The sequence below is a fragment of the Pelodiscus sinensis genome, chromosome 3 (assembly GCF_052426305.1).
Source record: "Pelodiscus sinensis isolate ZL-2025 chromosome 3, ASM5242630v1, whole genome shotgun sequence".
NCBI lineage: Eukaryota > Metazoa > Chordata > Testudines > Trionychidae > Pelodiscus > Pelodiscus sinensis.
Genome location: NC_143054.1, coordinates 92,890,565 through 92,902,692, shown reverse-complemented (window position 1 = coordinate 92,902,692; position 12,128 = coordinate 92,890,565). Strand labels below are relative to the sequence as shown.

The 12,128-nt window shown below is 43.1% G+C and overlaps 1 protein-coding gene across 1 annotated transcript in view; it reads left to right on the top strand.

The window, feature by feature from the left end:
- Positions 1-5,613: 5,613 nt before the first annotated feature.
- The window catches only part of THEMIS (thymocyte selection associated), a 112,833-nt gene continuing 106,318 nt past the window's right edge, over positions 5,614-12,128 (top strand). Inside the window, exon 1 of the mRNA XM_006139427.5 lies at positions 5,614-6,073. Within this exon, the coding sequence (XP_006139489.1) occupies positions 5,983-6,073 (91 nt within the window). The 5' untranslated portion in view covers positions 5,614-5,982. The remainder of the gene's footprint in view (positions 6,074-12,128) is intronic.

The window sequence follows — 12,128 nt, the reverse complement described above, 5'->3', positions numbered from 1 at the left end:
ACAGCCACTTGTTACTTTCAACCAGAGATAGATCAGTCCATAAAACAAGAGGAAATGTTCCATATCTAAATGTGCCCCAAAGGGGACACTTGATTCTTGACTGTCCATTAGAATCAAACATTGGCAACCAGCTAGTGGCATTGGAAGTATTTCTGGAGTGTGAGTGCTGAGCTCACCTTCTTTAGACCTATTGAGATCAAGTTGCCAATTCTCCTGGACCACACTCCATTGCTGCAAATGATGTCCAATCCATCCAGTCTAGGACAGTTGGCAACCCTCTCTGCCCCAGGATGGGGCTGTAGCTGAGGACAGCTGCAGAGTTTTGGGCCTGTGGGCTGTAGAGCCCCTGACAAGGCTAGTGGGCCAACAAAAGTGTGTGGGGCCTGCAGGACCCCAAGATGGCCACCCAGAGGCCAGGGCCTGGAGGAGCCAGCAGTGGGACAGGCCCCCAAGCATGGGGAAGCCAGGCACAAATCTGCACCTGTACTTCCCATGTCTATGCAACCAGAACTCTGGTCTCAAGAAACATAGCTTCTAGACTTTCACCAAGTCCTACAAAGCCATTTAGGTTTAATGTTAAACTAGCCTGAACAATCTTTGTTAAGCCATAAGTAAAAGTCAGCCAACTTCAAAATGTAGCAACTGAGAACATAACAGAAAGTTCACATTATAACCAAGCTGCATCACAATTTTCATAGATTCAAAGACCAAGAGGAAGGAAATATGATGATCTAGTCTGGCTAGCATAAAACTGGCTACAAAATGTCCTCCAGGAGTGCCTGTCAGAAGCCTTGAAACTTATGGTAGAGTTAGAGCAACTTGGCATCCATTTTGATCTAAAGCCTTCAAGTGATGGGGAACCAACCACGTCCCATGGTAAGTTCCAGTGGCTAACTACCTTCACTTGTTAAAAACCCATGCATGTCATTTTTAGTCTGAATTTGTCAAGCTGTAGCTCCCATTGGATCTCACTGTGCCTCTGTCTGCTAGATTTAAAAGGCCTTTACTGAACATGAATCATTGTGGTGAGCATAAGCAGGGATTTAATGTGGAAGTTGTAATATTAAAAACTTTTTTCATGTACTGAAACATGGCACATAATAATTTCCCCTAATATTTAAGCTACATTTTAATAAAATAACATTAGAAGCAATTTACTTGTCTTGAAGCTGTTTGATGAAAAGACACGTGGATGACAGGTTAACTGAGCTAGTCTCGTATTTTACTGAAGTGATTTCAGTGCCAGTAAAAGGTGAGATGATTTCTGAAGAATTAATTTCCTCTGTCTACAGAACAGGTGGAGTGATAGAATTAGCTTTATCACACTGCTCCTTTGGCATGCCTTCAGCCCATACTAGCAGTTTGGTCTTTGTGCCCATTCTGTCTGGCCTTTTTAGATACGGCTGGCAAAGTCAAAGTATAAACTGGAAAGGTGTGTTTGTGATGTGGACATTTATTTATCAAGTCCTGGACTGAGGCCACCAACTTATTTCACAAAAGACACTTAAAAGACATTAAGTGATGATGGCAAGTCACTTCCCAACCTAGGCTCCATTGGACCACATTGGGGTCTAAATCACTTCTGATTCAGAGAAAATCACCTCAATCATTAAGTCACTAACACCACTTTCTTGAAGTATGCTTTGTCCTTCTCTAGTGGTGTCCCATAAAATACTGTAACGTTCTTCTTCAGCCACTGAGGCAATAGAATCACAGAGAGTAGAAAGTCTGAGAGGGAGAGCCATGTTAATCTGTTTCAGCAAAAACTATGAGGAGTCCTGTGGCACCTTAAAGACCAACACATTTGTTTGGGCATAAGCTTCCATGAACTGGAGCCCACTTCGTCAGATTCATGAAGTGGAAACTTCAGTTTGGCAGGGATATATACCCACACATGCAAAGAGGGAGTGTTACATTACATACGTGAACCAGGGCTAATGAGGCCAATCCAATCAGGGTAAATTTGGCTCACTCTTAATAGTGAGACTAACACAAGGGGAAAAATTACTTTTTTCCCCTCTATTCAGAGCCCATATGAAGGTATCAAGTTTGCACATGAATACCAGCTCTGTAGTTTCATGCTGCAGTCTATTTTTGAAGGTTTTTTTGCTCAAGTATGGCAACTTTTCAGGCTTGTTACTGAATAACCAGGCTGAAGTACTCTCCTATTGGTTTTTGAATGCTACCATGCTTTAAATCTGATTTGTGTCCATTTATTCTTTAGTATAGAGACAGTCCAGTTTGGCCAGCGTACATGGCAGAGAAGCATTGCTGGCAAATTGATGGCATAAATCCCATTCATAGAGGTGCAGGTGAATGAGCCCCTGATGGTGTGGCTGATGTGGTTAGGTCCAAAGATAGTGTCACTAAGGTAGATATGTGGACAGAACTGGCAACAAGGATTGGTTCCTGAATTAGTGCTTCTGTTGTATGGCATGTAGTTGGTGGTGTCAAGCTGTAGCTCCCCTGGGATCTTAGTCTATTAGATAAGTGGTGAATATTTGTTTCAGGTTGTGGAGCTGTCTGAAAGGCTATGTCTAGACTGCAGGCTTCTTTCGGAAGAAGCTTTTCCGGAAGAGATCTTCCGAAAAACTTCTTCCGAAAGGGAGCGTCCACACTGTAAAAGCGCATAAAAAAATCTGCTTTTTTTGAAAGATAGCATCCAGACTGAATGGATGCTATCTCGCATGTAAGCTGTGATTACTATGGATGGAGTGGCCACTACGGCACCATGCTTTTTCTTCTTTCCTCTTCTTGCAAAATAACTCCTCCTTACCCATCCACACATGCCTTTTTCTAAAAGAGCTCTTATGGAAAAAGGCTTCTTCCTTGTAGAAAGACGTTTGCCAATGTTGGGAAAATCCCTCTGTTCTTTCAATTTTCTTTTGAAAGAATGTGATTGTACTGTGGACATAATTGAAGTTTTTTCGGAAAAACAACCGTTTTTCAAAAAAACCCTCTATAGTGTGGACATACCCTAAGTGAGGACCAGCCTGCCTCCCAAGGTCTGTGAGAGTGAGGGAACATCTTCGAGGATAGGTTGTAGATTCTTAGTGTTCTTGATCATCTATTCCATCTCCTATTGTACAGAATTGTTCTGTGGTATTTATAGTGCTTTATTTAGTCTGGGTTTAAGTGTCCCAAGTGTTTACCCATTCCTTGGGGAGAGTATTTCCTAGCCCAATCCATCTGCATAAAGAAGAACTTCCTAATTTTATCTGGATTTATTCTCTTTCACATGCAGAGTTCCCAGCTTGCTCTGAAAAGAATCTATATGCATACTACATTTAGTCTTAACTTACTGTTTTCTTGAGGATTGACTTGACTGGTAAAAATGTAAAAAAAATCAAAAAACATCCACCTAAATTTCCTCCCTGATCTTGGTTGTTCCTAAACTGTCCCTACAGAGACTTCTGTGGCTTTCTCTGTCCAATCACTTCAACCATATCCCCTGTATCTAGCTCTAATAAACTCCTTTACCCCTTTCACAGTGAGCATCTCCCTTCAGAGTTCCAATGCTTGCTAGCAGCATGGGGGAGAAGTCTTCTGACCCCGGGTTATGCACCTTATGCATATAACACCTCTTCCGCGCTTGATGCTGGAGAAGTATGAACAACTGTATATGGTTATCATTGCAGCTGATTGGAAAAATATTTGATTTTTTTCATGAAAAGTTGTTGGAATTTTGGATTGTTGGAAAAATCCAAACATTAGATGAACTAATGGAAAAATGTTTGCAGAACAATTTAACTGAAATTTTGAAAATTCCAGTTTTTTGACCAGCTTTAGTTACCATGTCTCTGCTGACTCACTAATCACTGCTCAGCTATTCTAAGATGGTGAAATCACTGTTGTTTCATGAAATCAATATGACAGACCAATAAACTAAATTTACTTAACCTGTCTGATGTTCATAATTTGGGAAAAGGGAAAAATCTTCAAAGTGTGGGAATGGTGGACCGCACTTCCGCAACACCTTGGGTCTGACCTGGATTGACCCCGACCTCCAGGGGCAACAAAAGAATTCCACCAACTTCCATTCATGCTCTGTGCTTAGGAGACTACTGAGTTTTAGGAGCTCAATCCTGCAAAGAGCTAAGCACTCTGGTCCTGATCCAGCAAAGTGCATACCGAACATTTAACTACATAGAAATTCCCCTTGAACTGGTTGGGACTACTCACGTGGAGGCAACATTGCCTAGTAGGTAGAGCAGTGGACTAGGACTCCAGATACCTGGTTTCTTTTCCCAGAGTGGCAATGGGCCTCTGACTCCTGTGTGACCTAAGCAAGTCATTTCCCTTCCCTATGCTTCAAGTCTCCATCTGTAAAATGGGGGTAATGCTACCAACCTCCTCTGTAAAGGCATTGAAATGCATGGATGAAAAAAATGTCAGATTAGAACATGGCATTCTTATGTCAAATACATTTCTGGCCTGGGGCCAGACTACTCAGCATGTTGGGAGATGGAGCCCTTTATTATGCGTCTTTCTGACTGAACTGAAAGGTGATTGGGAACACATGTTATTTTCCCCCCCATGATTAATTTATGTTTGCTTAATTTGTGTGTGTCCATGTGTGGTGCTGGAAGGGAAAGGTGGGAAGAAGGTCTTTTTATAAAGCTAGTAAATAATTGCCTGCATCTGTTTTCTAGGTAGGACAACAATAATCGCTGTCACTGCTCAAACCAAAGTCCTATTATTCATGCCTCTACCCCCGCAGTGTTACCAGCTGCTAGCAGTGATCTCTCCACCTGCTACCTCACTGCTCTCAAAAGCATAAGCTGCACTCTGTAAAGCAGCCCTATTACCCCGCCCAGAATCAGATCCTCATTCCTTCACCCAGTACTTGGAACAGATACCCTATCTCTAAAACTGGCTCCCATACCCCTGGGATTTGGGAACACATGCTGAACATTCCTCCTCATTATAAGAGGCAGCTCAGATATGTTTGTGAGAAATTATACACCTATATAAGGCAATATTAAAAACTCAGAAAAGCAAACAAATTCTGCCCTCCCCCCATATTAAAGCAGGTGGTGATCATACTTCCCATCAGATTACCTAGTTCTGGGCAACTGCATCTGTACTATAAAGCTTGTAAATAATTGCCTGCATTTGTCAATCTCTCAGACTTCTGACTCTCCAGCTGTTGTCTCTTGGCTGGAGACAAACTTCTCTTTCTCTTCTGACGGGGGTATATGCAGGCTGTATTATTGCCTGCTTTCACTGTGTATTGCTCAGCAGAGGCAATCTGCCTAAGCAGACCCGCTTTGCTTTCTCTTTAAAGATTGGTAACAGAGTGAATGATTGCTATAGGAGGAGGAGGATTGCTGTAGGAAGGAGCACAGGAACTCTCTAAAGGCAACAAAAGAAAAAAAATACCAGAAAAACACACACACGCACAAAACCCAGTTTCATTTTATATCTTCGGGGAGAGTTTGTGGTTTCTGAAAAGAGCAAATACAAAACTACATTTTCTGCTCCAAAAATAAATGTGATTTGTTTTTCCAGTTTTAGGTAGCTAACATTAAACAAATTTCTTTCCATGGGGACAGATGACTAGGTGATGCCTCCACATACCAAACCGAATAACTCCCCATTTTAGGTTGAGTTTTGCAGAAAGATCTCTTTCCCATTAAATCTGGCACTAGCTGCAACCAATAAGAGCAGCACTTTGTTTAGCCTCAACTGGCACATGCCCAAGCACAAGGTGGTATAAACTCAGCAGTGTCAGTTGATGCCCATTCTTGCAGTATTGCTCACTTTAGTCTCTTACCACCCACCCCTTGAGAGCTGCCATAGGAGGAAGTGGTGATCACAGTGAAGAAGAGAAACACCTCCCTTCACTTCTCCACCCCTCCCCCAAGCAACAGAAAGTTTCTGAGAGATGTCCCAGACTCTGTTCCTGTGAGTGTCATGGGGGGCTTCTCAGGAGGTGCTGTCCTTTAGACGACAAATGCATGTGCTGTCTTGACACGGACCATGGCTTCTTCCTTGACAAAATTCATCCATTCCCTGGACCCAAGAACCCTCCCTAGGATCCTCCAAATCCAGTCAGGCATCTACTTTCAAGGTGAGTGGCAGACTCTTCATGGTGCGGTAACTAGTTTGGAGTGTCCATGCTGTTTACTCACTCTACAGAAAGAAGACCCGGGGAGATAGGTGGAAGGTTGACAGCCACTTGAAGCTTTCTGGTGAAAGGAGGCCTCCTGCCCTGTGAAAGAAGTGAAGTTGTCAGTGACTTTGGGAGGGTGGTTTAGTTGGGGTACATGTAGTTGACTTGTCAGCATAGAGGAAATGAGTGAGAAGTGATTTGGAAAAGGGCACTTAGCCCTCCAGTCCTGAGCTATGACTGGGAGTGCCATAAGTACCATGGTATACTTAATTCTGCCTCAGTGTAGGGGAATGGACGAGATAGCTTCTTGATATCCCTTGCGGTCCTACATTTCTATGAATGCTTAGTGCTAATATAAAGCCTTCAACCAAAAGATCTCAGGTCACTTCACAAAGGTTAATTGTGAGGTAGGCAAATAATAATATCCCTTTTTATGCACTGGAAAACTGAGGCACAATTTAAGAGGCAGGATTTTGGTAAGTAGCTTTGAGGCAAGGAGAAAATCTTTTAGGTGTGCCCTGATATGAATGAATCATTGTGATTCTGACAATATCACGGTGGCGTTTAGTTTTGTTTTTGTTTTGTGGGGGTTTTTTGCTGGGTTTTCCTCAAGTATTTGTTCTAGGTATTCCTGGCTTTTCTAGTCTTGGGGCTTGTTACTCCACAAAGTCCTGATGATTGAACTAGCTCCAAAAGGCTCGCATGAGAGAGCAAAAATCTTTACGGCACATTCTGCAGACATCGAGTGCATGAAACGGCCTTAGATGTCAGTGGAAATTCCATGTGACAAAATAGTCAAGAATGTGCCAAGTCAGGGAAGGGAATGCTTCCCTTTTATGGTTAAATTTACTGCATCACAGAGGTTCCAGGAAAGTCCTGTGCTGTACATCAGTCTGTAGTGTTGCAATGCACAGGAGGGAGGGAGGGTAGAATTGACATACACTTGTGGAAGGGGCTTTTTGGGAGTTAGCTGGAGTAGGGGTTATCATATCTGTCCATATACAGATCCAAAAGCCCCAAGTCCTGCATGGGGAGGGAAGAGATTATATTAACAGTGGCTGTGGAGAGACAGACCTGCAAACTCTTTGCCTGCCAGATGGAGTGGGGTGAATTCCAATCCATCGATACCTAAGAAATCTCCCTCGTGGAGAGGAGAAGAGGGATGGAGCAAATATCAATGTTACTGCAAAAAGTTCAGTTATAATTATGATCTGTTGCATAGCATCTTCTCAAACTCCTATATCATAATTGATCTAAAACAAAACCCACAAAAGTGCTTAATTCACCTGAGTTTATTGGATCTGGAAAATGGTATTCTGGGAAATTAACTCACCTAAAAGTATCAGAGGCTTTTAAAAATACTATTTTTTCCCACTCTGATTTGAAATATGGTCCCATTTGTTGGCAGCTAAAGTTTGGTGTTGAAAAATCCTTTGTCTCTGGGCTGAGAACCCGTGAATCAAATTCCAGGCTCAGATGAATTAGAAGTTTGAAAAGAGGGTTTCCAGAGGAGTTTGGAAATCCAGAGGAGTGGAATCTGTAAATTGAAAGCAAAGCTCCTTATGTGGAGGAATGTGAGTAGCAGAGGCATCTGTGTAACTCACTGGAGAATTAGCAGGGTTCCTGACTGGGCATGTTCCTGGGGCAACCCATATGATGGGGGCTGAGGGTCATTCCTTGAGGTTTTACCTTAGGGACTTTCTAACTTCTCAGTCCCTCTGGTAGAAGAGTGTTAACTAACTGACAAGGTCACAGCCTCACAATACCACCAACCCTGGGAGCTGAAGAAAATGGAATCTGCCACTAGACAGATTCAGAGATCTCTGAACACAAGACTAGACACACAGTGCTGCTTTCTCTCTCGCATTCAAACTGTGCTCCCACATTACCCCAGACCTCCCCGCTCCAATAGCAGTGCAGGCACAGAATATGTTGAAATGCTGGAATTAGCAGCATTTATTTAAGTGCAGATATCTCCTGCTTTTGGAAGAGATCATGGTGAAGCAAGCAGGCGCTCCTTGACTCCTCCTTACCATAATCTGACCCATCCTCTGAAATATCCTGGACACCTTCCCTCCCCTCCACAAACTGCTGTGCCCAGACAGGAATGACATCATGGGCTTGGAAGAAAATAGGCACTCACATTATAATAATTGGACGTGATTCTATGAAGTGCTCACCTTCCTGAACTCCTTAGACTATAATGGAAGTTCAGGGCAAGATGGAAAAGACTCTTCTAGGTCACCTAATCTAGTTCCTTGCAAGTGTGGGATTAATTAACTCCACTCCGCTTCTCTCTGCACGTTGAGGTCTTGACTGACCCTTTTTACTTTCAAATGTTCCCCTTCATTCCACATAGTGGAAGAAAGCCCACGGCTCAGTGGGTATTGTGGGCACAGTGGGTATTGTGCCTTATATTGCAGTCTCTACAGTGAGATGTCAGGCTTAAAGAGAGTCTGATGTGTAACAGGTGTCATATTGGTAAGCATGAATGTTGAGCACTGTATTCAATGTGAATTTCCAAACAGACAACAGTTTTTTGGTTCCTTGCTGGATTTTTTCCCCCAGAAGTTTCCATGATCTCTGTTACCACATCCAATTATGCTAGTGATCACTTGTCCCGTGGCAGCATGCCTCCACCAGTCAGTGATGGAATTATTGCTAGTGTGCTGAAGAACAAATGAGAGTGCGCACACATGGATTTTAGTAGCTCTGATTCTGGTGTGAAGGGGCACTAGGCAGTTGAGGCCTGTTCAGCTTAGTTTTTCTGTGGCCTTTCATTTCTGTATTGTGGTTTTGAGGGATTCTTAGTACATTTTTCATACAGCACATAGAAGAAACTGATGGTCAGTAAAGGGGAGGCTTTAACATTGGGCTTATCTGCATTGCAGCAACATGTAGGGCACAGCATCTCCTGTCAGTGTAATTAATCCACCTCAGCAAGAGGCAGTGGTTATGTCAATGGGAGACAGTGCTGTCTACCCAAGGGTTAGGTCAGTATAGTTATATCTCTCTGCTATGTGGATTGTGGATCCAGAGTGGTGCAGTCAGACCGATGTCAGCTTGCAGTGTAGACCTGGCCTCAAAGAACATAACAAGAAATCATGGGGATTATTTGAAATTCATTTATGGAGGAAAAATAAACCTATGAAGGTGAGTTTACAACAGAGAGGGGAAAAAATGTCTAGCAGCTGGGTTTGTCTCACAGCAGAATGAGGCAGACTGCTCAAAAAGAAAGCAAAATGCAGTGATGTAGAATGAGATATGAAGTGAATATGCATTTTTTTTAATCCAGTGCTGAGGGGCATGCTCAAAGCTGTAGCAAAGAAAGGGCCAGATTGTGGCCAAGAAGTCAGTGTGTGTGTGTTGGGAGGCGGGGGGGGGGGGGGGACGACGGCGGGTTTAATATGGAGGCAGCAGGGCTGAATTCTTCATTGCTTTTGTGCCTTTTGTGGTCACTTACCCTTTTGTGCAGAGGATATGAAGCACTACTGAATGAGAATTCTCTGCTCACTGGAGGGGGCAGGCTCCACACACTACACCCAGCATGACATAACTGCACAAGCCTGAACCTGTTTATCTCAATGCTAGTGTCCTCAAGGTAGACTCAGTGCCCCTGCCCTGAGAGTGCAGGGAGGGCACAACTGTTACTCCATCCTCTGAGAGGATGGAGCAGGTGCTCTTTGCACAGGGGAAGCTTGTTCTACTGGCTCTTGCAGAGAGAGAGGGTGAGGCAAGGACTGGGAATGCATTTGGCTCTGGCCAGAAGCACAAATGAAGAGGCAAGGCTCCCAGAGGCCTCTTACACACACTCACATAGGGTACATCTAGACCACATGCCTTTGGCGACAGAGGCAGGTAGATTAGGCTACCCGGCATAGGAAAATGAAGCGTCGATTTAAATAATTGCCGCTTCATTTAAATTTAAATGGCTGCTGTGCTGAGCTGATCAGCTGTTTGTCGGCTCAGCGTGGTAGTCTGGACGCTCCGCAGTCGACATCAAAGGCATTTGTCGACCTCCCAGGTAAACCTCATCCCAGGAGGCATAACGGGGCGGTCAACAAATGCCTTTGATGTTGACCACGGAACGTCCAGACTAGTGCGCTGAGCCGACAAACAGCTGATTGGCTCAGCACAGCAGCCATTTAAATTTAAATCAAGCAGTCATTTAAATCGCCGCTTCATTTGGGTATGTCTAGTAAACTAATCTACATGGCTCTAGTGACAGAGCCATGTAGTCTAGACATACCCATAGTGCTGAGCTCAATCCGGTCCTTAGGATGGATCCAGATGGATCTGTCTATAGTCTGCTCAGCCCTGTACAAAACAACATGAAAACAGTCCTTGCACAGCAATCTTCTTTAGACTCACCACAGTCATACTTCATAACCCTTCAGTATTACAAGTTGATTTTCATCCATCAAAATCAAGTATTTTACAAAAGAGGAGAAATATCTCTATCTCCAGTTTGGAGCTGGAAAAATGGAGGCAGTGCCTGGGTCATGCAGAATACTTCAATTCAGTGGCTATGCTGTCATAATTCACGACCCTGGTCTTAACTTTCAGTGCCACAAACACTGGACAGTTAAATCACTGAAGGAAATGGGAAAGAAAAAGGAAGCCCATTTTAAAAGAAAGCCAGAGATTATTTAGACAAAAATATCCTGGTAATCAGCACGGATTAGAAAGGACCTTCAGGACACTTAGAATATGTGGCTGTTTAATAGGTTGTTTAAATATGTTGTTAAAACATTAGAACGCTGTAACTCTATTGGAAACAGATTTGATTCATAGAATGTCTGTCTGAATATTTCAGTAAATATTGATGTTCAGTGAGCTATGACATTGCCATTGATTTTACTGATAAGATGGCAAGTAGAAGCTTTCACTTGTATGTTGAAAAATGTCTGATTTAATACTGGTATATTTATTCTATGAATTATTGAATTTAATTTTCTGTGGGCTTAATTTAACCAATGTCAGGACAGTAAAATGTGTCAGACTTTTATCTTGAAAAATATAGAGTTCTCCAGAATGGCTCCTTCCTTTTTGTGATACATAGGCCCTAACCATTCTTCCCAATGCACACTTCACACAGTGATTCTTCAACAATATATTGGACTTTATCTTCCTCTAAGTGGGAGTGGGAATTTTGCAAGGTTCCTTCTCAATCTTTCATTTGGCTTTGGACTGGATTTGCACCTTGCCCCCTACATATACCTTACAATGACATGAGGTTTGAAGGTCTCAAAACTGCAGGTTTCTGGGTTTTTGCCAGAGGACAGGGTCTACTTTGTGGGCACTCCATAACGTTTCACTGTGACGGACCCCGGGGACAACAGTTCACTGCATGATCTATAGTGCTAGCTCTCCTGATTCTGGTTGCCCATGGAAATCTATTAGGAGTAATTTATGCAGCTTTGCCCTACGTATTTGCAGTGGGAAGAGGAATCCTGAGGATCACAGGCCCCATTCCCCCCTCCCTCCACAAGCTTGGAACAGGATGGAGGGAGCATGCCACAAATATAATACTACAAGTTCCATGGTCCCATATAGCTAGGAACTGCAAGGGTAGGTTCCCTCCACTCTTGGAAGTTTTAGGGAAATGAAAAAGTGTCTTGTGGGAGTCCTCCACATCTCTACCCCCACTTGTGTCCACACATATAGAACTAATGCTCTTGGAGCACAGTGTTATGTGCTTATGAGAGTACTCAGCACTTTTAGGATCAGATGCTTTATTAGTGGAGGTACATACCCGCTTAACAGCTATATCTAAGACCCTACCATAAAGCACGAGGAAATGGGGAAACAGACTAATTTTTTAAGCCAGTGAGTAGTTTCCTTTTAAAGATTGTTTTTGGTGATCCATAGAACAATGCCTCCAAATGAGCATGAGCTGATCACTTCCGCTGCCTCCCCTTCATCTCTGTATATACGTGCCCACTGACTGCCTAGTGTTGTGTCAGATTCAAACCAACAAATAAGCAAACTGATTCGTAAGAGGACATTTATT